Source organism: Harmonia axyridis, chromosome 4 (assembly GCF_914767665.1).
Source record: "Harmonia axyridis chromosome 4, icHarAxyr1.1, whole genome shotgun sequence".
Classification (NCBI taxonomy): domain Eukaryota; kingdom Metazoa; phylum Arthropoda; class Insecta; order Coleoptera; family Coccinellidae; genus Harmonia; species Harmonia axyridis.
Window position 1 is genome coordinate 32,447,459 of NC_059504.1, and position 22,842 is coordinate 32,470,300.

General features: G+C 35.2%; 1 protein-coding gene across 2 annotated transcripts in view; it reads right to left on the bottom strand.

The window, feature by feature from the left end:
- The window catches only part of LOC123678477, a 357,292-nt gene extending 334,652 nt beyond the window's left edge, over positions 1–22,640 (bottom strand). The window contains exons 1-2 of one of the 2 annotated variants that reach the window (XM_045615513.1): positions 22,400–22,638; positions 16,023–16,993 (exon numbers count right to left, since the gene is read on the bottom strand). In XM_045615513.1, coding sequence (XP_045471469.1) covers positions 16,023–16,993; positions 22,400–22,567 — 1,139 coding nt within the window. In that variant the 5' untranslated portion in view covers positions 22,568–22,638. Of the gene's footprint in view, positions 1–16,022; positions 16,994–22,399 lie in introns of both variants that reach the window. The other variant, XM_045615515.1, reaches the window with a different exon arrangement.
- Positions 22,641–22,842: the final 202 nt, after the last annotated feature.

The window sequence follows — 22,842 nt, forward strand, 5'->3', positions numbered from 1 at the left end:
CAGTTATGCAAATGCATATTCATCCGAAGCCTAGTAATGGTTATGCCAAACTCGTCGATTTTGTGATCAAGGAAATAGTGGTTAATTTATTCATGATATTTTGTTTGAAATTTTTATGTTTCTGGTTGAGCTATCCACATCATATTCATTACGACTCTGAAAATTGTTATTTAACATCTAAAGGCAACAGTTTATTTAGATTGAATTGAAAGTTTCGAAATCTTCAGAAAAATATTCGAACGGCTATATCTACGGAATTCCTTGTCGGATTTCGACTAACTAAACAGCGACATTCGATATTCGAAAATAACCTGAAAATTTCAAGTTTAAATATCTCTCCGAGAACGAGCAGAATCGAATTTCAGGACGAATTCATCATCACTGAGTCGAACCTCATTGTTTTTGACAATCTCTGGCACAAAATTCATAAATTACAGACATTATGACAAAATGATAAAGCTGAACGACAGCTCAACAATATATAGTCATAAGTTTTCGAATATGAAATAATAACTCGTCACATTTGTCTTTTCCATATTTGCTACATATTTGATATTCAATCTATATGTTGGTTAACTAGTATCATTCAATATTGTGAAAATTCAATTTTCAGTTTCATTTAAATATAGTCAAACATTTTTCTACAAATAAGAATTGACCTGTAAAAATTCAAAATCCTTATTTGAAGAATTTGAACTTGTTGTCTTTCATTTTGCCGATAAATTTTTATTTTGACAATCCTGCATATATTGTTATCTTTCAAAAATAATAACCCCATTTTTTTATTCGCAAAAATTTACTATTTTGAATCAGTTCGCTTCTATAAAGTTCTGTTGTATTTCTTATCTTATCCGTCCATATTCTTCCATATGTTTATAGGAACAATATTTATTCCGATTAAAAAACTTCACTTCCAACAGTTCCTACTAAAGTGCTTAGTGCTCGAAAATTCGAATTGCTTAGTAATCGCTAGTCTTTTGTGAAAATCGGTGCTTAGTGCTTGGTGCTCGAAGCCCTTTTTTTTCGAGTGCTTAGTGCTTAGTGCTCAAGCACTTTTTTTCAGTGCTCGTCACAGCTCTGTATTCGATATGAAAAATAATATTCAGTATGCAGTAGCATAACAATACTACATTATTCTTATTTCTAATAAAATTCAGGATTCATCAGTATTATTTTCAATTCTTTTAGTAGGATCAAATTAAATATGATGTTTCGTTGAGAATCGTATAAGTTCTTGAAAAATTGGTTATTGAGAGCACATTTTTTTCCTCGAATGAAATGGTTCCCACAGATGCCCAAAAGCAAGAAATAAAATGAAAATTTCTCAAAAAGTTTACTTCATTACTTTGTTTACATAAACAGCTACAAATATTTATAGGTTAGTTCTTGCTGAATAACGACGCCAAATATTCGGCATAAACAGATATCTGTAAAAAGGATCCTTAAATGAATGTTGGTCGCCTGTATTTGAATAAAGTAAGGGAGGCCTGTATTTCAGATTTAGACAATCCTTAATATCTGACTCAATGTGCATGCGTAAATGTCAAAATAAGAGATCCTGTAATAAAAGATCGCTTATTTGTGTGTTGCAATAACTCTCTATTATTACAACCTATGATTTAAAAAATGGTCCGATTTAAGTCTATCAGCGAATGGAGAAGAACATCTTCGCAGTCGGTTTTCTCACTTTCCACTAAGGAGGATATTAACTTATCCAATCATTCAATATCCAGGATATTGAAAAATATCAGGATGGAGCTCTTCCTCTTCTTAGTTGTTAACTCCTCCAAATCTAGAAATCTCGCTGTTCAATTGAAGGCTGCACAAATGTGAGGTATTTAATTTGAAAATTAGTTCTTGTGGTACTTTGAATTCCGCAATAGCAGATGGATTAACCTCTAGAAAAAAGTGAGCTTTCGATTAATTTCCAACATGAAATCGGCCTATCAATAAGTCTCATGAACTTATTGAAATCCGAGAAATATTTCACGGAATACTTACCACTAATTCCTTTTATTAGAATATTCAACACTTTCACAAATCAAATCAATCAGATTAACAATGTGTTCAATTCAGAATGAGATAAAAATTAGCGATTTTCTGAATATGAGTTCAATGCTTCGATCATATGATTTTGATGTTGTCCCAATTAGCTCCATATTTCTCTACCAGAATTTCTCTCTAAGGGCCTGTCCATTTGATATTACGTCTATGACCTAACGACCTTTTTTTCCATTTTGATTGAGCTCTAGAAAGCTAGTCTAAGTAAGATGGAAAGTATTTCATAATGGACCAAGTAGAGGGAATTGTTTATTATGCCTATTCCAATATTTTGAATTAAGTTAGTAACTTTTTGCTTTTGAGAATCTTCGTAAAAACGTAGTATTAGTGAGTAAGCTTAGCATCAGCTGGTGATCCTTAATTATCAAGTATGAGTTGTTTAAGTGGTATATAGATCAGTTTTCAAGAAAATTATACTCTTTCAGGTAGCCAACGTTTCTTCAATTTCATTGACATTATTGTTAGAATATTACTTCATCCGAACAAATTACGAGAGACAACCAAACCTACACTTGAAGTTTTACTTCATGTCGTACGGTGGCGCTGCGAGTCTGCGCGTGGCGAGGCCATCGAGGGCCATCGAGAGAGAAAACAAGAATAGATCTTCGATGATCGAGAGCGAACGTCAGGGACATAACCTTAGTGTTTTAAGCCCTTTTGGTTCTGCCTTCTGAACTGTGCTTGTTAGAGATAGAGTTAGACTTACTAGAGTGTCTTGAGAATAAACGATTAATATCATCATCTGTGTATTAGTGAATACTCTGTTTTTATATAACCCAAATATATATTCCAATAGGTTATGGAACCAGCACGCTTTAAACTGCGCACTTATTCTGAAAATATGTTGTTTACACAACGAGAAAAATATTGAGGTAAGTTGAAATTTCAACTTAATTAACGAGGCTAAAGGAGATATTTTAGTTAGTTCAGTGAATGGAAATGATTCATTTCATATTCATTGCTGAAATAAAGAATTCCTGTTATATAGTATATATTGTATTTGGAAATAATGTGTTTACCTATATATTAGAGAAGGAATCAACTTCGATTCTTAACGGTTATTGATCATGGATGTTTAGAGAAATGAGATATTTTTTGCTCTACACATGTTTTATAGATTTAGATGATAGATATTCAGATTAGAGAAATGAGATATTTTACTATACACATGTTTTATAGATTTAGATGATTTAGATTCAGATTAGAGAAATGAGATATTTTAATATACAGATGTTTTATAGATTTAGATTATGCAGATGTAGATTCTGCATACTCATTGTATCAAATTGATTTAGATGTTTGTAAATTTAGAGATTTCACATTCATCATTTGAGATAGTTATATTATGTGAATTTAGAGTATTTTTCAGAGTCATAATTTGAGAGATGTACATACATCATTCGAGAGGTTTACATGAGGAAATTTTAGAGTGTTTATTTAAACCTTTCAGAGCCTGAGATTATGTAAACTTTAGAAATTGTGCTAACATACTTTCTGTTTTAGATGGGATAATTTTATAGAATTTACATACCACACCTAGAGAATTGGAGCATGTAGATTTGAAGATTCTGCATACATTGCTTGGAGCATGTAAAATTGGTTGTTTCACATTCCATAAACTTAATCCAGAGATTGAGATATTTTGACACTATATATATTGATGAAAAAATTTGAGGAATTATTTATTTCACTAAACTACAAAAACTGCAGTATGGTAAGATTAGTGATAACTATTATTTCAGGGCTTCTTTCATACAATGCTTGCTGTGCTGTGTTGTTTGTTTGTAAGCTAGGGATATTATAGGATTCAAGTATTCATCCCGTATAATGTACAAATGGCCATACCTAACTCAACAGGTTTTCATTGCAGTGCGTGATACCGCTTTTGTAGTAAAGTGTACATGTACGAGGTGGTGTTGCTCGAAAACTTAATAATCCTGTTTCGGATTGTATCAGATTGCTGTGCGTCTGAGGCAATTCAGAAGCACGAAACAGAATTTTATATCTTATACCTGGTAGTAGATGTACTAAGAGAGCATATAATGCACAAAAATCTTAAAATACATAATATAAATATTTTGTTTCATAAATCCTGAAATAGATGGCAACCAAAGGAAATCAAGGAAAACCATTGGTGGATTATGATAGCGATTCCACCATTTCCGTAAGTGCAGAAGATATAGGTTTCATGCATTACGAGGAAAGAGAGAATTGTCAGAACCAATGTAAGTTTTTCATGCAATTAATAATTGCCCATATCCTTGATTTTAGCTGACTAGAGCAGTATCAACGAGTGATACGTAAGAGACTAGATGAGAGATGCTAGAGAAATTTTAGAGTCATTACACAAAACCCCCTTTTTGAGATATTAGAGATTTAGAGAGAGGAGAAATTGTCGACAATAGAGAGAGTAGAGTAGAGAATATTAGAATATTAGAGATTAGAGTATGAGAAAACCCAGGTATATAAAAATTTATGCATGTTACAGAGGTAATTAGAGTTATGAGAATATTTTCGAGGTTAAATTTTAGAGATTTAAGAGTTTGAGAAAACCCAGCTATATTTTAAAAATTAATTCATTTTACGGAGGTGATTAGAGTTAAGAGAATAATTTTTGGGGTTAAATTCTAGAATATTAGAAAACCCAGGTATTTAAAATTAATCCATGTTACAGAGCAGAATTCAAATTTTAAGATCTGGATGGACAGTCTATGATCAGAGCTTTTTGACAGACGATTTGTTGGACGTCATAGAGCCAAGTACGAGTAACCAAACTTTTTCAGAGGCCAACAAATCCAAGAGAAGTAATTGAGTATGAGACATTTTCATAAACAGAATTGAGGAGAATTATTAAAAGAAAACTTTCAATATCTAAGACCCTGTTGAAGTAAGTAGAGGTTTGAGGTTCTCCAGGAAGTACGAATCAAATGTGACGCACACTTCAGTAAGATCTCGCTTGTACTCCATCAAAATGGAGAGACACGAAACAGTAGCTGATTTCTGCGAAAGATTCGACTCGATAGTATGAGAGTATGAAGCATGTGAGGTGTGATTGAGCTAACTGCTCAAAACTTAAGATCTGCACTTTATCAGGCTGTATTACCAGTCATATCCGAGTTACGAGATGCAGATCTGACCAGGAGAAAGACCCCAAACCAAGAAAGTAATTTAGACGAGATCAAGACCTTCATCAGAGAGAGAGAGAGAGAGAGAGAGAGAGAGATATCAGAGAGATTAGAGGTTGAGAACAGGTCTGAAATTGAGGAGGAGATTCCAAAAGTTCAACGGGTACATAAATTAAAATGCTTCCGTTGTAACAAAGAGAGACACTGGTCAACTGATTGCAATTTGAGGCAAAAGAGTAAGAAAGTGATTCTGCTTCGGTTGTGGGACAATCAAGTAAGAGGATTGCATTAACAATGGTGGCAGGAACGAAACGTTCAATTTAGAGGATCGAGTAGAGGTAGGATGAACAAGCCAAGTTTCAACACTAAGAGACGGAGCCATGTAAACCAGAGGAGAATGAGAGAGAGTAAGAGATTCAACAAAGAGGGTCGCTCCAAGGCAAGAAGGGTTGGAAGTATAGTGCATAGAGAAACTAAAACAGGTAAACTTGATCCAATCGCTAACTTCTTTGCAGATTCTGAAGCAACAGACCATATCGTAAATGATTGTCTGATTTTGAGAAACTTTGAGAGATGCCAAAATATGAGTATAGAGAGCGAATAAAACGAGATAGCAGTCATTGTAATCGATGGTAAGGGTGAGTTAATCTTATATTTAGATTCTAGAGATGAGAATACTAAAAAATTGCAAAACGTATTTGCAGAGAAAGAGATTTCTGAGAATTTACTTCCCTCACGTAAACTCGCAGACTCTGGGTTCAATATTTACTTAGATGTCCAAGTCCTAAGAGTTTACAATAAGGTTAATAATGAATTTGTTTTAGAGAACAAGTCCTAAGAGTTTACAATGAGGTTAATAATGAAATTGTTTTAGAGGACAATTCAAAATCCTAAGAGTTTACAATGAGGTTAATAATGAAATTGTTTTAGAGGACAATTCAAAATCCTAAGAGTTTACAATAAGGTTAATAATGAGATTGTTTTAGAGAGTCAAGCAACGATAAGCGAAGAAGATGAGATGAGCTTGCAATCACACACACATTCCAATAACGAGTTATAAGGTTCGGAGGGAGAACCGGAATCTGCGATTGGGAGGGAGAAAGAGTATAATCTCATCTTTTCACCTAAAGAGAAAGTGCACAAGTTTCAACTGACAAAACAGATGAAACACAATCTGAGCAACAAGAAAAATTGGGATTGCAGTCATATCACTAGAGAGGTAATTCAGATCGATAACTTGGAATCAATCCAAAACTTTGAACGTGAAGTATGTATCATATCGACAATGGAGAAATAACACTTTAAAGAGACAGAATGAGAGCTGAGAAACAACCAGTTGACACACACTGACACGATAGGACTTATTAAACCACCATCTCATCCAGGTCAGTAAAGATTCATTAATGTCTACATAGAAGACTATTGGAGACTTGCTAAAGCATATTCATTAAAACAGAAGATGAGTTGGCTGAAGCATTAGAGAAATTCTTAATATCAACAAGAAACTTGTTGGAGAAAAATGAGAAGGTATATTATATCAGGTCAGATCAAGGTACAGATTTACCGAAAGGAAATTCCCAGAAGTACTGAGTTGAGAAAATATAGAGAACGAGAGAGCGGAGAGGTTTAACTCGACGATCCAAAAGAAGGTTCGTACATGCATGTTTGATTCCAGACTACCTAAGAGTATGTGGGATATTGGTGTTGATGCATCTATAGATGTGTACAACAGAACACACAAGTCTATCAGATATCAAACACCATTGACAAAGTTTGCACCAAATGCAAAATGCCACTTTGATCAAATTGAGAGATGTGGATGTATTGGATGTATTTGTAAGTATTATTGTGTATTGTGATGTTCGCATACATTAAGATTCCAAAACCCAGCTTGATATTTGGAGAATGTGCCCTGAAAGCTGTCCTAGTGGGTTATACCGCTACAGGATACTTGACGTGGCATTCAAGCTCGAGAAAGTCCATTGAATCTGAACATGTGAGATTTAACGAGAAACTTGTCTACAAAGATGTTTATAGAAATGAACAACTTGATGACTCTAAAGAAAAATTAGAAACCCAGGAAAATATAATTGACTGGGATTGGATGAAAAACTCGAAAGAGCCAAAATAAGGGAACTGCCGATAAAAAAGCCAGTACCCTGCTACACTTAGAGAAAACTGTAGAGGACGTAAGCTATGCAAGGTTTTTTAATTACTCAAAGAATAGTATTTTAGAAAGTGGGATGAACGACCTCGGTCGATTGCCTTTGGATAACTAGTTATCAATAAAGATCAGCTATTAATATTATTATTTTAGGTAAATAGGAGAAAACCGATAGAGATGAAGATATGAGGCTTTGTCTTATTTCTTCATTTAATAGAGAACCAAAAATTTCGAGGAAGCTATAAAAGAAGAAATTGATTCCATGATACAAAATAAGGTTTGGATATTGGTAGATAAAAAGTATCTTCAAATATCTGTAAAACGGGCAAATATTATAGACCCGAAATGGTATTCGAGAGAAAATTAGAGGCAAATGGTCTTATATGATACAAAGTAAGATTAGTCATACGAGGCTTTAAGGTCAAAAATATCTATGACATCAGACTTCCTGTAATTAGAGCTACAATAATTAATGAGTATGATTTACATGTTTGTCAATCAGAAGTAAAAACCTGCCTTTTTAAATGGCACTATAGAGGAGATCTATATGGAGATTCTTGATGGAGTAGACATTGACAATGAGATCAAACGATCTTATGTATATAAACTCCGGAAAGCCCTATATGGAATGAAGATAAGTCCAAAGAGATGTAATAAGAGATTCACTGAAGAGATCTAGAAACTTGGTTCAGAGAATGATATACATGGACCTTGTTTATATACATGGAGGAGAAATGATATGAATATAAAGAGAAACCGAGAAGAGAGGTATATAAATCAATCAATCAAATTATACCATAAATATATTAGATAGATCAAATATGAATGACTGCAATGCTCAAAATACTCCTATGGTAACCAGACAGGTAGAAAACAGGATTAAGAGAAATCAATCGGAGAATCTACAAAATGACTCAGATAAACTAAAGATGAAAAGAGTTCCTTATAGAGATGAAAAGAGTTCCTTATAGAGAAGAGATTTATAGCTTGATGTATCCATCAAATGGTAGACACTACATTTGCTGTTAACTATTTAACGAGAAAACAAATGAAGCCGATCGAAGCTGATTGGAAAGGTGTAAAAAGAATCTTCAGGTATTTGAAAGGTACTGTGAATTTAAGTCTTAAATTCACCGCTCAAACTTAATACTTAGAGGCATTTGCCGATGCAACATTTAGAGTCCATACCGACTTGTCATCAACTGAAAGGTATGTTATTAGATTGTTTGAAGATGTAATAGCTTGGAGAAGCCATAATCAAACCTATGTCACATTGTCCACTTGTAGAGCCGAATACCTAGCCATGAATAATGCCTATCAAGAATTAATAATTCTTGAAAAGGTACTTAGATTTGTGATAGGAAAACTGATGTTTCCTACAACAGTCTGGTGTGATAACAAATCCGCTGGAGACTGCACCAAGAAAGATGGTAGTCACAAACTAAAAGTATTTGATGATCATTTAGAGGTAATAAATGACGACCTACTACATAGAGAGAAATCTGGACTTAGAAGACATATGGTTAAAACACATGGTGATTTCAAACAATGTGTTGAAGATAAGAAAATCACAGTGAGATGGATTCCAACTAAAGAGAATGTGGCTGACATAATGACAAAACCTTTACTATCAGACGGTCCTAAGAGATTAACTCAAAAACTAATGATTTCATACTAACTCATTGAATTTTTGTTTTCAGAGTATTTCTAGAGACTAGAGTATAAACTAATTGAGTTCTGTTTATAGATTAGACTTGGAGTAGAGAATGCTGGTTGCAGTTCGATGAAGGGAGGGAGTGTTAGAATATTACTTCATTCGAACAAATTACGAGAGACAACCAAACCTACACTTGAAGTTTTACTTCATGTCGTACGGTGGCGCTGCGAGTCTGCGCGTGGCGAGGCCATCGAGGGCCATCGAGAGAGAAAACAAGAATAGATCTTCGATGATCGAGAGCGAACGTCAGGGACATAACCTTAGTGTTTTAAGCCCTTTTGGTTCTGCCTTCTGAACTGTGCTTGTTAGAGATAGAGTTAGACTTACTAGAGTGTCTTGAGAATAAACGATTAATATCATCATCTGTGTATTAGTGAATACTCTGTTTTTATAAAACTCAAATATATATTCCAATAATTATCAGGGCGAGATGATAAATAATTTCTATGTTAACTATTGCATCCAAACATCCCCAAAGCGATATGCCAAGATTTCTCGAACCGTCATATTTATTACGAGCGTTATAAGTGCGTAGCTAGACTCGATATTTTTGTAGAGTGTGATACATTGTTGTTCTCGTATTTTTTTCTCAATCACCTCATAAAGAGAACCAATATGACATCCATAAGAAAAGGAATTGACTATCACGTCTCTGAAACAATGAAAACAGAAAAAAAATCTAACAAACAATTAGAATCCCTTTTTTGGATAATGGCTTCAACCCGAATATATATATATATATATATATATATTTTTTTTTTTTTTCAATCACCTTTCCGGGAATTACGAGATACCACCGAACTCTCAGAGCCGAATATATATATATATATATTTTTTTTTTTTTTTTTTTTTTCCCCTTCACACTTTCGTGGTTATATAGGATCAACCGGGTGGGAGCACCAAGGTAAAAATCCTGTCGTCACCTTCAATAGGAGTAAAGCACCTGGCGGATGATGTTAACCGTCCCCAGTACAACGGCCTTCTGCATCCAACAGATAGCATTGTTGGGAAGCTGGAGTTCCTGCAGATGCTGCAGGAATATATATATATATATATATATATATATATATATATATATATATATATATATATATATATATATATATATATATATATATATATATATATATATATATATATATTTTTTTTTTTTTTTTTTCACCTTATAGGGTTGGTATCTCTTAGTGCCGGGCAGAATTTGCCAAGGCATTTCAGATAGATGTATAGATGTATATATATATATATATATATATATATATATATATATATATATATAGTTATAAGTATGATAAGGGGTGTGGGAAAATTGATAAGTATTATAATTTCACTCTTCTTTATTTCATTTAGTCGACGTTCGAATCCCGATGGGGACCTTCTTCAGGACTCTACAATAGCAATAGAAAACAGTCAAAAACATTGCAATCACGAAACATGTAAAAATAGTACATACCGAAATACAGAGTTGTAAAGATCTTATTTGAACACAAATCAATAGCTCTCAAGAAAGCAATGAACAAGAACATCAACAAATTTAGCGAAAAAAGATCTGATATTTCGTTAGCACAAGAGTAGAAATCAATTATCATATGTAAATGAGGTAAACAGAATAATCAACAAAATGAGAGGTTGTCAAAAATGTTGTCAACCAGACTTGCCACAGAATACACGCACATGACAAATGTGGCAAATGTGGCAAGTCTGGTTGACAACATTTTTGACAACCTCTCATTTTGTTGATTATTCTGTTTACCTTATTTACATATGATAATTGATTTCTACTCTTGTGCTAACGAAATATCAGATCTTTTTTATTATTATTATTATTATTATTATTACAAGGTAAAGAGTTGAGGCCAAGCCTATAAACTCACAAAAATTAAAATATATGAAAAAAATACACCGAAACTTAAAAAAAATGCATTACAAAAGAAAAAGTAATTCACAGCTCCACAAGTAGCACTCACTCGCGACGAAACCAGGTGTCATAGTTGTTTTTAAAAGAGTTCACAGAAACTGAGTTCACCACCGATGAAGGTAAAGAGTTCCAAACGGTAAACACGCGGTTTGTGATGAAGAACTGTCTTTGGGATGTTTTGAAACTTTCCTTCCTCAGCTTGAAAGCGTGACCTCGCAGACGGTCGTCCAGGTTCAACTTGAAGAGACCACTGAGGTCAACTCCAAAAAAGTTGTGAAGAGCACGAAAAGTAATGATGAGATCACCACGCAGCCTCCTGTCATCAAACGTGGACAGATTCATGATGGACAGTCTTTCACCATAACTGGGACGTAAGATGCCGTAGGGCAAACGAGTTGCCCGTCGCTGGACGCTCTCCAACAATGCCGAGTCTCTACTCAATGATGGACTCCACACAGGGCCAGCAAACTCCAGTATGGGTCTCACGTAAAGTTTATAAAGGATAGCACAGGTGGAGGGATCACATCTACCAAAAGCTTTCTGAACCATAAATAAAGTTCTTTTGGCCTTGTTTACCGCTTGAAGAATGTGGTCGGACCAGCTTAGATTCTCTGACATAATTACACCAAGGTCAGCATGACTACTACAAGTAGCGATGGGGTTGTTGTTTATATAGTACTGACGACGGGGATTGCGAGCACCCAAGTGCAGAACAACACACTTCTCGTAGTTCAGAGGCAACCTCCACTCCTGGCACCAATGGTTCAATTTCTCCATGTCCTCCTGAATCAGATGAGCTGCCAAGTTGGGGTTACCGAATAATTTGGTATCGTCGGCAAATTGGGAACACTGAGAGTTGAAGATCTTGGGTAAATCAGAGATGTAGAGGAGAAAAAGTAGTGGACCCAAAACAGAACCCTGTGGAACTCCACTTCCAACAGGTCTCGCCGAAGAGAGAGATTTATCGACTCGAACCTGGAAGGTTCGATCGGTAAGAAATGCTTCAATCCAAGAAAGCAGGCGGCCGCGGACCCCAAGATGTTCGAGTTTATGTAAGAGAAGATCATGTGGTACACGGTCAAATGCCCGAGAAAAATCCAGATAAACAATGTCGACTGGACAGCCCTTATCAAGGGACTCGGACCAGGAGTTTACGCACTCAAGGAGGTTAGTAATGACTGATCTACCAGGAAGGAAGCCGTGTTGACATTCGGGAATAAGGTTACCGCTAAGTGCAAACTCAAGGACACCACTCAAGATGATCTTCTCGCACACCTTTGCCACAATCGGAACCAGACTAATTGGACGATAATTTTCTGCGTCACGTTTATCTCCCTTCTTGAAAATTGGCGTTACAAGTGCATTACGCCAAGCAGAGGGTAGGCAGGATGTTTGAAGTGAACGTTTGTACAAAATAGAAAGAGGATACGAAAGAGGTTGGGCACATTCCTTGAGTATTTTAGCAGTGATACCATCCGCACCAGGAGAGGAGTTAACATTGAGTGCAGATAAATGGGCTTCAACGACTGCAGGGTCGAAAGAAGACTCTGTTATTTCAGAAGAATTCCTCTCAACGTTCAATCTTGGAAGTTGGTGGGCTCCTCTTGTAAAAGAGGCAGCAAAGGAATCAGCTAGGACGTTTGCCGTCTCCTCGGGACAGGAGCAAGGAGTATTGCTAGAATTGCGAACCAATGGTATGTCAACTTTAGAATTAAGGGTTGATCTGACGTATTTGAAAAACTTTTTATTGTTCTTAGAATGTATTAGATTGGATTCAAATTCCCTTTTGGAATCGGCAATTAGTGATGAAAGTGAATTGGAGAAACGTCGATGGTCTTCGTAGTCTCTTACTTGCTTATGACGTAGGTAACGTTGCCATATGGACTTCTTGTGACGTATTAGTCTAAGGATATTTTGATCGATCCAGGGCTTAGCTGGTATGTAAACAATATTTCTCACAGATGAGCATTCATTGGTCAAGTTTAGAAGGGTTGTGGTAAAAACAGCCCACATCTCCTCAGTATCAGTATTGGGCGCAAGAAGTGTACTCCAATCGACGTCCCCCAGTCTCAGACAAAGTTGATGATAGTCTATGATTTTCAAATGTTTTCTTGACCTATTGGATGGTGTACGTGATCTCATATGAATGGTGGAGAGTAAGATAATGTGGTCTGATTTGCCTAAGGGTGGATATTGTTCAATCTTGGAAACAAGGTCAGTATCGTTCGTTAGCAATAGATCTAGAAGAGAAGGAGTCTGCAAATTGCGAAAGCGCGTAGGAAAGTCCACCAGTTGAAAGAGGTTGTAGTCGCGGATAGCGTCTACATAAACGCTAGATGCCGAATTATAGGTCTTTGATGTCATAGGCCATTCAACATCGGGCATGTTGAAATCACCAGCTATATATAGATTGCGCTTGGTCGTGGAAAGAGTACCCAGATGAGCAGCCAGTGAAGTATCGGATTGGCAAGGGCGAGGTCGATAAATGCAGCCGATGGTGAAGAAGCAAGACTTCTCCTCCAACAGATCAAGGAATATATTGTCAATTCCTGGCAGGTCAAGGTTAGTTACTTTCAGAGAAAAAGATAAAGAGATATTCGTGGCCACATACATGCAAACACCACCATGACCCACAGTTGTTGTACTGTCCTGCCTATAAATCGAATAACCGGGTATGGAAACCAGTGAGTCTGGAATACCAGGATGAAGCCAGGATTCCGCAATCAAGATGAAAGTTGGATGATGGACGTCCACATAAGCTAACAATTCCAAGTACTTGGAGAACAGAGACTGTGCGTTGGTATAAAGGATGGTCCACTCATGGAGAATGTCTAGTTTTTTGCGCTCTTAGAAGTGGAGATCTTTGTGATAGTAGGCTTACCGGAGATATATTTGATGTTGATGTTAGACTCGCCCGCGTCGATTCTGTGCTTTAGTTCGGCACGCAAATCATTGAGCTCTTTTACTTGTAAAGGTGTTTTATCGTCAGTAATGCTATATTTCCGCCAGTCGCGTACGCTGGCGATGACTCGCCTGTCTTTGAGAATTCTCGTGACTATCAGTGGGTTGTTGAAAGATACTTTGAGAATTCTTGGACGGTTGTTAGTCGATACTCCTATTCTAGAGATGGAGGTACGTTGCGAATTAGCATCTGGATTCACGCGGTCGAGAACTTGAGAAACACTCGCCTCGTCATCCGCGGGGCCAGCCTCAGGAATTCCGCGAATCAGTATGTTGTGGGACCTACGTAAGCGTTCCAACATTTCAGCCGGCTGAATCTCAATCTCGGATATTTTGGTGCTGGCGTTATCAATCGCGACAGAAAGTTGTTCATTCGATTCCTCTAAACTCCGCATTTTAGAAGTGCAGGCCTTGATATCAGTTTCGTGCTTAATGATGGAGTTGGAATGTTCATCGAGAAGGCTCTCATGACGGCGCAAATCCTCAGAATGTTCCTTCAAAACAGACTTGCACTCGGATAAATCTGACTGTATCGCTAGTTGGGTGGATTTTATGGTAGACATATCAAGAGACATTTCGTTTAATTTTGCCATAATGGCAGCGAATTGATCACCACTGAGTGAGGAAGCCGAGGAAGACTGTGAGTTTAAAGTCGAGACCGGTTTATTCAGATGCTGGGAAGGGGATGATACCGATCCACTACGAAGTGAACGACCCTCCTTCTTACAATAGCTACAGATCCAATCTTTATCAATCAGACTCAACTCATCAGGCAGCAAACACAAGCACTCCACATGAAAATGTTTCTTGCATTTAGAACAATTTGTGAATTTAGTGGAGGCTGTTTGTTTCGAGCATATATGGCATTTAGCCATTTTCCTACTGTATATTCTGGGTTAAATGGAAAGGTGGAAAGGGAATTTACGAACTTCACTCTCTTGGGCCGATAAGAGAGACTTACACAGATAAGGTTGGCCACGGGAAGGAATAGGGAGGTAAATAGATGAAGGATTTAAGTTTATATGACCTAACAATGTGAAAACGTCCCTGCCAACAGTGCGAAGACTTACGACGCCCACGCTGTTGAGTTTGGAAGCAGACTTGTATAGTTCTCCCGTCAAAGCAAGAAAGGTACTGAGCGGCAGGCAAACAAACCAAGCGGAAAACGAAGCGAAGCGTACCGACGCAACGTAGGTATCACGCGCAGCTGGAGGGGTTATCGACGCAATGGAACTGCGTATATTTAGTAAACAATGAACAAGTCAGGGCGAACTCAGGAAGCACAGGAACCATCACTCAAAAATTCACTATAAAAAGATCGGTATTTCTCGAAGAAAATATGCAACGATTAAGGAGTAGCTCGTAAGACGTGTTAACAGTTAGATTCGGTATATGATATTATTTTTTCGCTAAATTTGTTGATGTTCTTGTTCATTGCTTTCTTGAGAGCTATTGAATTGTGTTCAAATAAGATCTTTACAACTCTGTATTTCGGTATGTACTATTTTTACATGTTTTGTGATTGCCATGTTTTTGACTGTTTTCTATTGCTATTGTAGAGTCCTGAAGAAGGTCCCCATCGGGATCGAAACGTCGACTAAATGAAATAAAGAAGAGTGAAATTATAACACTTATCAATTTTCCCACACCCCTTATCATATTATAACTATTGTTGTATATTGGTAATTAAAAATTGTTGATATATATATATAAATATATATATATATATATATATATATATATATATATATATATATATATATATCAACAATTAAAAATTCGAATTCGAGATTTTCTTTTTTTCTTATTTTATTTTATATATATATATATATATATATATATATATATATATAAAATAAGAAAAAAAGAAAATCTCGAATTTTAGTTTTTTCGAGATATCTCGAGAATCATTAGGGATATTTAGACTAACACAGTCATTCCTAAATAACGCAATGAATAATATAAGCCACACTGTATTTCTAACGATTTTCGATATCCCCGTAGTGTCCTCCTGAATAGTTCTAACTCAAAAAATGATCGGATATCAAAAAGCAATAAGGAATAGATAATTTTTAATACCTTGTATTTTTCAATGGCAGAGATGTTGATGAATAATAATTATCAGTTTCTATTTCTTGACTACTTGTAGATGTAAGTACAGTGGTGGATTCTTCTGTAGATACATCTGTCGTCGGTTTTGTTATTTCAGTCGATTTTTGTTCTATGATGGTTGTTGCTTCTGTACGAAATGTTGTTTCTTCATTGGGAGTTGTTTCTTTATTCAAATTTTTTTCTGTAGTCAAGGTTGTTTCCATGTTCGATGTTGCTTTTGTGGTCAACGTTGTTTCCATAGTGGATGTTGCTACTTTAGTAAACGTTTTTTCCATGTTCGATGTTGCTCCTGTAGTCAACGTTGTTTCAATAGTGGATGTTGCTTCTTTAGTAGACGTTTTTTTCATGTTCGATGTTGCTTCTGTAGTCAACATTGTTTCCATGCTCGATATTGCTTCTGTTGTTGAGGATGAATGATAATTATCAGTTTCTAGTTCTATATTATTTGTAGATGTTGAATCTGAAGTAGATATAGTCGTTATCGGTTTTGTAATTTCAGTTGATGTTGATTCTACAGTAGACATATCTGTAATTAATTTTGTTTCTATGTTGGTTGTTGCTTCTGTAGTATACTTAGCTTCCTCATTCGAAGATGTTTCAATGTTCAATATTTTTTCTGTAAGCAATGTTGTTTCTGTGGTCATCGTTGTTTTTTGAGAGGCTATTAATTCTGTCTTCGGTACAATCGTTGCAATCGATTCCGTTTCTGTACTCAATTCTTCGTTCGATTCTGGAGTCGGACCTTGCAAGTCTGTGGTTATAATTAAAGTGTTTTTCAAAGTAGATTCTTTGTGTGGTCCAATTTCGGTAGTTTTTACAATTTGGTCTGTAATTTCTATATCACTCATATCATTTTCTGTAGTTGTATCCTCATTTTTATTAGGTGTTGTTCTACCATGCATTAGCCTTTCATACGCTTTCTTGTCACGTTTGTATTCCTAGAATCGAAAGTTATGTTCAAAAATCACTCAATGTTTTCAAATCTTTATATCCAATTAATACAATAAAACTGGAATTTGAATGTGAATATATGGTCGATGCGTAATCGGTTAACACGATCGTGTCACAGGGTATTTGTTTTCGGTGAAATTGGAAGGAAAACGCAAAATATTAAAAGGAAAGTGGAAGTGGAGGTGTAAGTTGAGTTGAAAGATTGTGGTCCATAAGATAAAAAAGAATAGAGAAATAAACTCCTAAAGAAACACCATAAATAGTGAGGTTAAGGAAGATTCAACATTTCAAAATAAACCGAAGCAGAATCAGAACGGTAAGCTGTAACTGAATAGCCAGCGGTATAATGCAGGGGGGTTTAACTCCCAATCGAAGCGACACCAACTGACTAACGGAGTGTCTTCCGACTATATAAATACCAGTTCTCAGAACTTCTGATTAAAGATTACTCTTTTTCTTCATATCATATCTGACTTCAATTTTCGGAACATAATTTGCTTAGGTACGATTACGAAGTTTTTTCTACCAACACTCAATTTACAAGGTAATTCATTTCAATTCTAACATACAGCAATAATTTAAATCAGGCTGCAACACACTAGGTCGATGGCCATTTGTTCACGGACAATAATAATTTATGTGAACATTCTTCTCCTTTCAGATTATGTGAATGACCCTAATAATAATGATATAATAGATTCTGTACTATTCTGTCCAAATTCCTGTGATCAATTGCTCGATAATGATATAATTAGAGCAGAAATTACCTTGAATAAGGCACAAGAATCAACAACCTTCTTAGAAGTTCCTTTAACAACTTCTCAGGAAGTTATAAAAACTGAGCTGACTTTTGGCGAAATGATCGATAAAGATATTTCCAATTTCAAATGCTGTTATAGTTTGTGAATATATAGGAAATCTGAGAATGTATGTTAATTTAATTATGGTAAGTTTGATTAAGAAGTCATTTTATTTTTTATACTTTGTAAAATCTGTAATGACCTATCTATCGTATGTATCTATCATAACGGAATAAATCAATTATACTTTTTTTGGAATTATAATTTCATCACGATTAATGGCTCCACTACCCAAATTGCTAATAGATGGCACCATTATCGGCACTATCTGTATTATCAGTATTAGTATTATCAGTACCTATTACCAGCTTTCAAAAAACCTTTTTTCCTAGTTGGAAGACACTTCGATGACTTCGATTGGAGGCGCTTCGATCGGGAGTTGCACATCTATATATACTTATCTATGGTATAGGGGATGTGCGCATTCGTATGTGGCGACCTCCGTGGCAAAATTAAACATGTTTTATAGTAAAGAATTCATGTGTTTTGCCTGCTAAAGTGGTGTTGAAATCTATTTTTTTGGAGATTCTGAGGATTTTTGAGTTGATTTTATTTTCAATAACTGATATATGAATTCTGAAACTATGGATTTAAATTTTACTGCACGAAATTCAAGAGTTCACTGTTGTGTAGTTGGTTGTTACAATTCTTTTCATAATTCAGAAAACACTATAAAATATTGTTCTTTTCCGAAAAAGTGGCTCGAGAGAGAATGGAAAGATATGTATTAATAGTGTGAGAAGTGTTTGGTAAAAATATTTGAATGATTGAAAAATATTAGCAAAAGTCTTTCATCTAACACTTATTGTAGTTGTGATCATTCGAGAGAATAGCAACCTGAAGTGGTCCATAAAATAGGCGGTGCTCTTTTTATGGAAAATGTGGTAACAAAAATGTTTCATTAGAGTGTAATCTGTGTAATCTCTAGCATCTGTCGTTTTGGTTACGTCTGTAGCAGAGTAAGGTTGTTTTGTTTAATGTTTAGTAGTCTGTGTACTCACATCACAATTATTTCATTTCTCTTCATCATTAAAGACTGTAAATAGAACAAAGTGTAAGTTTCTTTATTGTGTTTCATAACACCTGGATTAGGCTGAGCTAACCTGTTGCGAAGAACCTGTTTGGTTTTTTTCATAACATCCCTATCTCTAATGAGCGGAGGTGACATGAAAAGGTAGAGGTTTGAAGAGAAAGAGGAAGACTGGTCGAGAATAATAAAGAAGGTATTGAGATCACCTGAAGCCAAACAGATGAAGAAAGGCGACGAAATGGATGTCAATAGTTTGAAGATACTATTCAAAAGAATGATGGAAGAGATGAAACTAGAAATGAGAAAGAATACTGAAGATGTGAGATCGGAAATAAATGATATAAAACAAAAAATGAGGAAAAAGGAAAGGGAATCTGAAAGGGAAATGCTGGAAAACTGAATCAAAATTCTGGAAGATAAAGCTGAAAAAGAGGAGAAAAGGATGAAGAAAAATAATATTTTTTATATTAATATTTTTCATTATCAAGAATTAGATGGTAAAGGATTGTAATGAAAAAAAGAGGTGAAAAAATGTATTACAGGAGAACTGAAAACCCAGGTGGTGATAACGAAAGCATTCAAAATAAATAGAGGAAGAAAGAGCGAAATGATAATAGCCCAAATTCAAGATTGGGATCAGGAGCAGAACATAATGAAGTCAAAGAACAAATTGAAAGGAATAGAAGTTGAAATTGAAAATGATTTAACATGGAAAAAAATTGAAATTCAAAAAAGAATAGTAGGAATAAGCAGAGAAGAAAAAGGGTCGAAAGTTAATATCGGTTACAAAAAAATATGGGTAGATGGACAACAATATATTTGGAACGAGGAAAATCAAGGACTGAAGAAACAGAAAGTAGTTCAGAAGGAATGATTGCCTTCACAAAACTGAAGAATAAGATAGTGGAGGGAAGGAATTCGGTTACGACAGTGCAAAAAAAGGAGAAGGTAACGCAAATACAACAGGACACAATTAGAAAATCGCTCAGAAAGATGAATAGAGCGGACAGTTACAACAGAAAAATTTGAAATTAGCAACCTGGAATGTACGAGGGTTATATATGTTAGAGAATTGGACCTGATTATGGAAATTTAAAAATATGGTGTAGATATATTGGCAATAACAGAGACCAAAAAGGAGGGAAAGGGAGAGCATATTATGAAAAATGGGCATGTGCTGATATTTGGAGGAGTAAAACAAGACAAACATGGAGCTGCTGGAGTTGGATGTATTATACATAAGGAAATGGTAGATTGTATGGACAAATGGGAAACATATTCGGAGAGAATACTCATGATAAAAATTAAGAGCCAGAAAAGTGTAACAATATCACTAATAATAGCCTATGGACCAAATGAGGATGCAAAGGCAGAAGATAAGGACAAATTTTGAGAAGACATGAACTTAGTGATAGAAAAATGTACAGGAAAGATTATTATATGTGGAGACTTGAATGGAAGAGTTGGGATTGAAAGAGATAACAATGGAATCGTCGGAAATATGGGGAAGCGAAGAAAACCAATAATGGAAATAGAATCATAGATTTATGTAGAGCCAATGATATGATTGTTGCAAATACCTTTTACGAACATAAATAATCATAAATATACGAGACAAGGACGCAATAAAGACGAAAAATCGATAAACGATTATTTCATAATAGGAAGAGAAAACAGAAAAGATCTAAATGATCTTGGAGTATATAGAGGAGCAGAAATAAGAAGTGATCATTACATGTTGGCAGCACAAATGAAGAAACAGGAGAGACAAGGAAGTGAGAAGGGATGTGATGCTGAAAGATATGAAAAAACCAGGAGTTACAAATTGAGAGAATAAGATAATGGCAGAAGAATATAGGGAAAAAACCAAAGAAAAAACGGGTTGATTTGAAATAGAGAAGAACACACAGAAATTGGAAGATTTATGGCAGATCTTTAAGGCAATACTTCTAAGTTCCGCGAAGGAAAATAGAAAATCTACATATTGGTGGTCGGAAGATTCAAAAGAAAAAATTAAGAATGAAAACAAGCTTGGAATGAATACTTGAAGAAAAGAACTCCAGAAAATTATGAAATATACAAAGATCAGCGTGAGATAGCGAAGAAGGCTGTGAAAGAAATCAAAGAAGAAAGTTGGAAAATATATGTAAAGGAGTTTGAGAAAAATGCAAAGGATAACCAGAAGCTATTTTTAGAGTTTTTAAAAATATGAGAAAAGAAAAATCGATCACTACAATAAGAAACAAGAAGAATAAAATATTAGTTGGAGAAAGTGAAATTATGGAAAGATGGAAGAAATATTTCATGGAATTATTAGATGGAAAAGAAATCAAGGAAGAGTTGAATCAATACGACATATCGACTCAGATGATGAACAACATAACGAAGAGCAAATGAAAATAGAAGAGGTGAGGGAAGCTACCAAAAGACTTAAAAATGGAAAATGCCCGGATAGGATAAATTAACTCCAGAAATTATGAAAAATGTGGGGCATCGAGGACTTAAGATTCAGAGAAATATCTCAAAGATCTTAGAGCAAGAAACAAATTCCAAAAGATTGAAAAAAAGCGATGATAGTGTCCGTTCATAAAAGTGAAGATACTAAAGACTGCGCGAATTATAGGTGAATGAAATTATTGAGCACTGCAATGAAGGTGTATGAGGCAATTTTGGAGGACAGACTCAGGAAAAATATGGAACCAACACTAGACGGAACGCAGAGTGGATTTCTGAAGGGGAGAAGTGTGCAGGATCATATATTCACCACCAAACAGATAATTTAAAAAGCGCAAAAAAGTAGAAGAAATGTTTACTTCATGTTCGTTGATCTGGTAAAAGCATTTGACCTAGTGAGAAGACAAAAGATGTGGGAAATATTGAAGAAGAGAAGACTGAACCAAGAACTTCAGCAAGCCATAGAGAATCTTTATTGTTAAAATATAAATTACATCATCCGCAGAAATATGACATGAACATCATTCGAAACAACGGAGGGTATACGGCAAGGAGGTGTCCTGAGTCCAGTAGGTCTTCAATACTGTTCATCATATCAATTTTCTTAAATTATATCAAGTAGTTTGGAATTTATTCCAGTAAAATGGATTTCCAATGACGTCATTTAGGAGGCCGTATCTCCGTAGGGAGGGCCACTAGGAAAAAAAAATGATGCGAACTTGTCATCTTATTTTTTTATGTTTTTTCTGAATCCGAGAGATTTCCCACATTTAACCGGACACCCTGTATATAAAACCGGAGAGAAGGTTTATTATTCTTTTCAATAATTCGTAAGGCAATAGAGTAATTTACTAATCTTTTGATATAAATGATCGTTAGAACATTCCATCATTCAGTTAATTAATGATATTCATTCGTCTTTTAAATTTTAATGTTCGGCAAATCGAACGCAAAGAGAAGAACTAAGGTTAGCACCCGCTCAACTGAGACTACTTCAACTTGAATTGAAAAACACAAAAATTTTTCATTTTAATATAAAAAAAGTTTACCTTTTCATGATCGCCTTTCTTGAGAGAAAAAGAAAGTAACAATAGCATTCCACAAATAACTAATACCACTAACAATGTACACAAAAAAGAGGAAAAAGAGTTGTCCTTTCTTGTTGCAGAAAAACTTCCCACCCTGGAAGATGATACATCGTACGATCTTTTAGACATTTTTCAACGTTACGAACCTTTCATCTAAGCGTTAAAAATAATAGAATTGTTTCAAGGAAGGAAATGTCTTATCTCTTGTGGTCACTTCCGATCTCGGTCTCCACGATAAATAGATATGAGAAATTCGAGAGGGACATTCCGTACTTTCCGATTGCATATTCGAGAAAAAGATAAGGTTTTCTGTATCTATTAGGAAAATTGTATAGAGTTTCGGTGTTTTAAATATGAATCATGCGGTCATCAGATTTAAAAGAACTTGAAACTAGATGATTTTT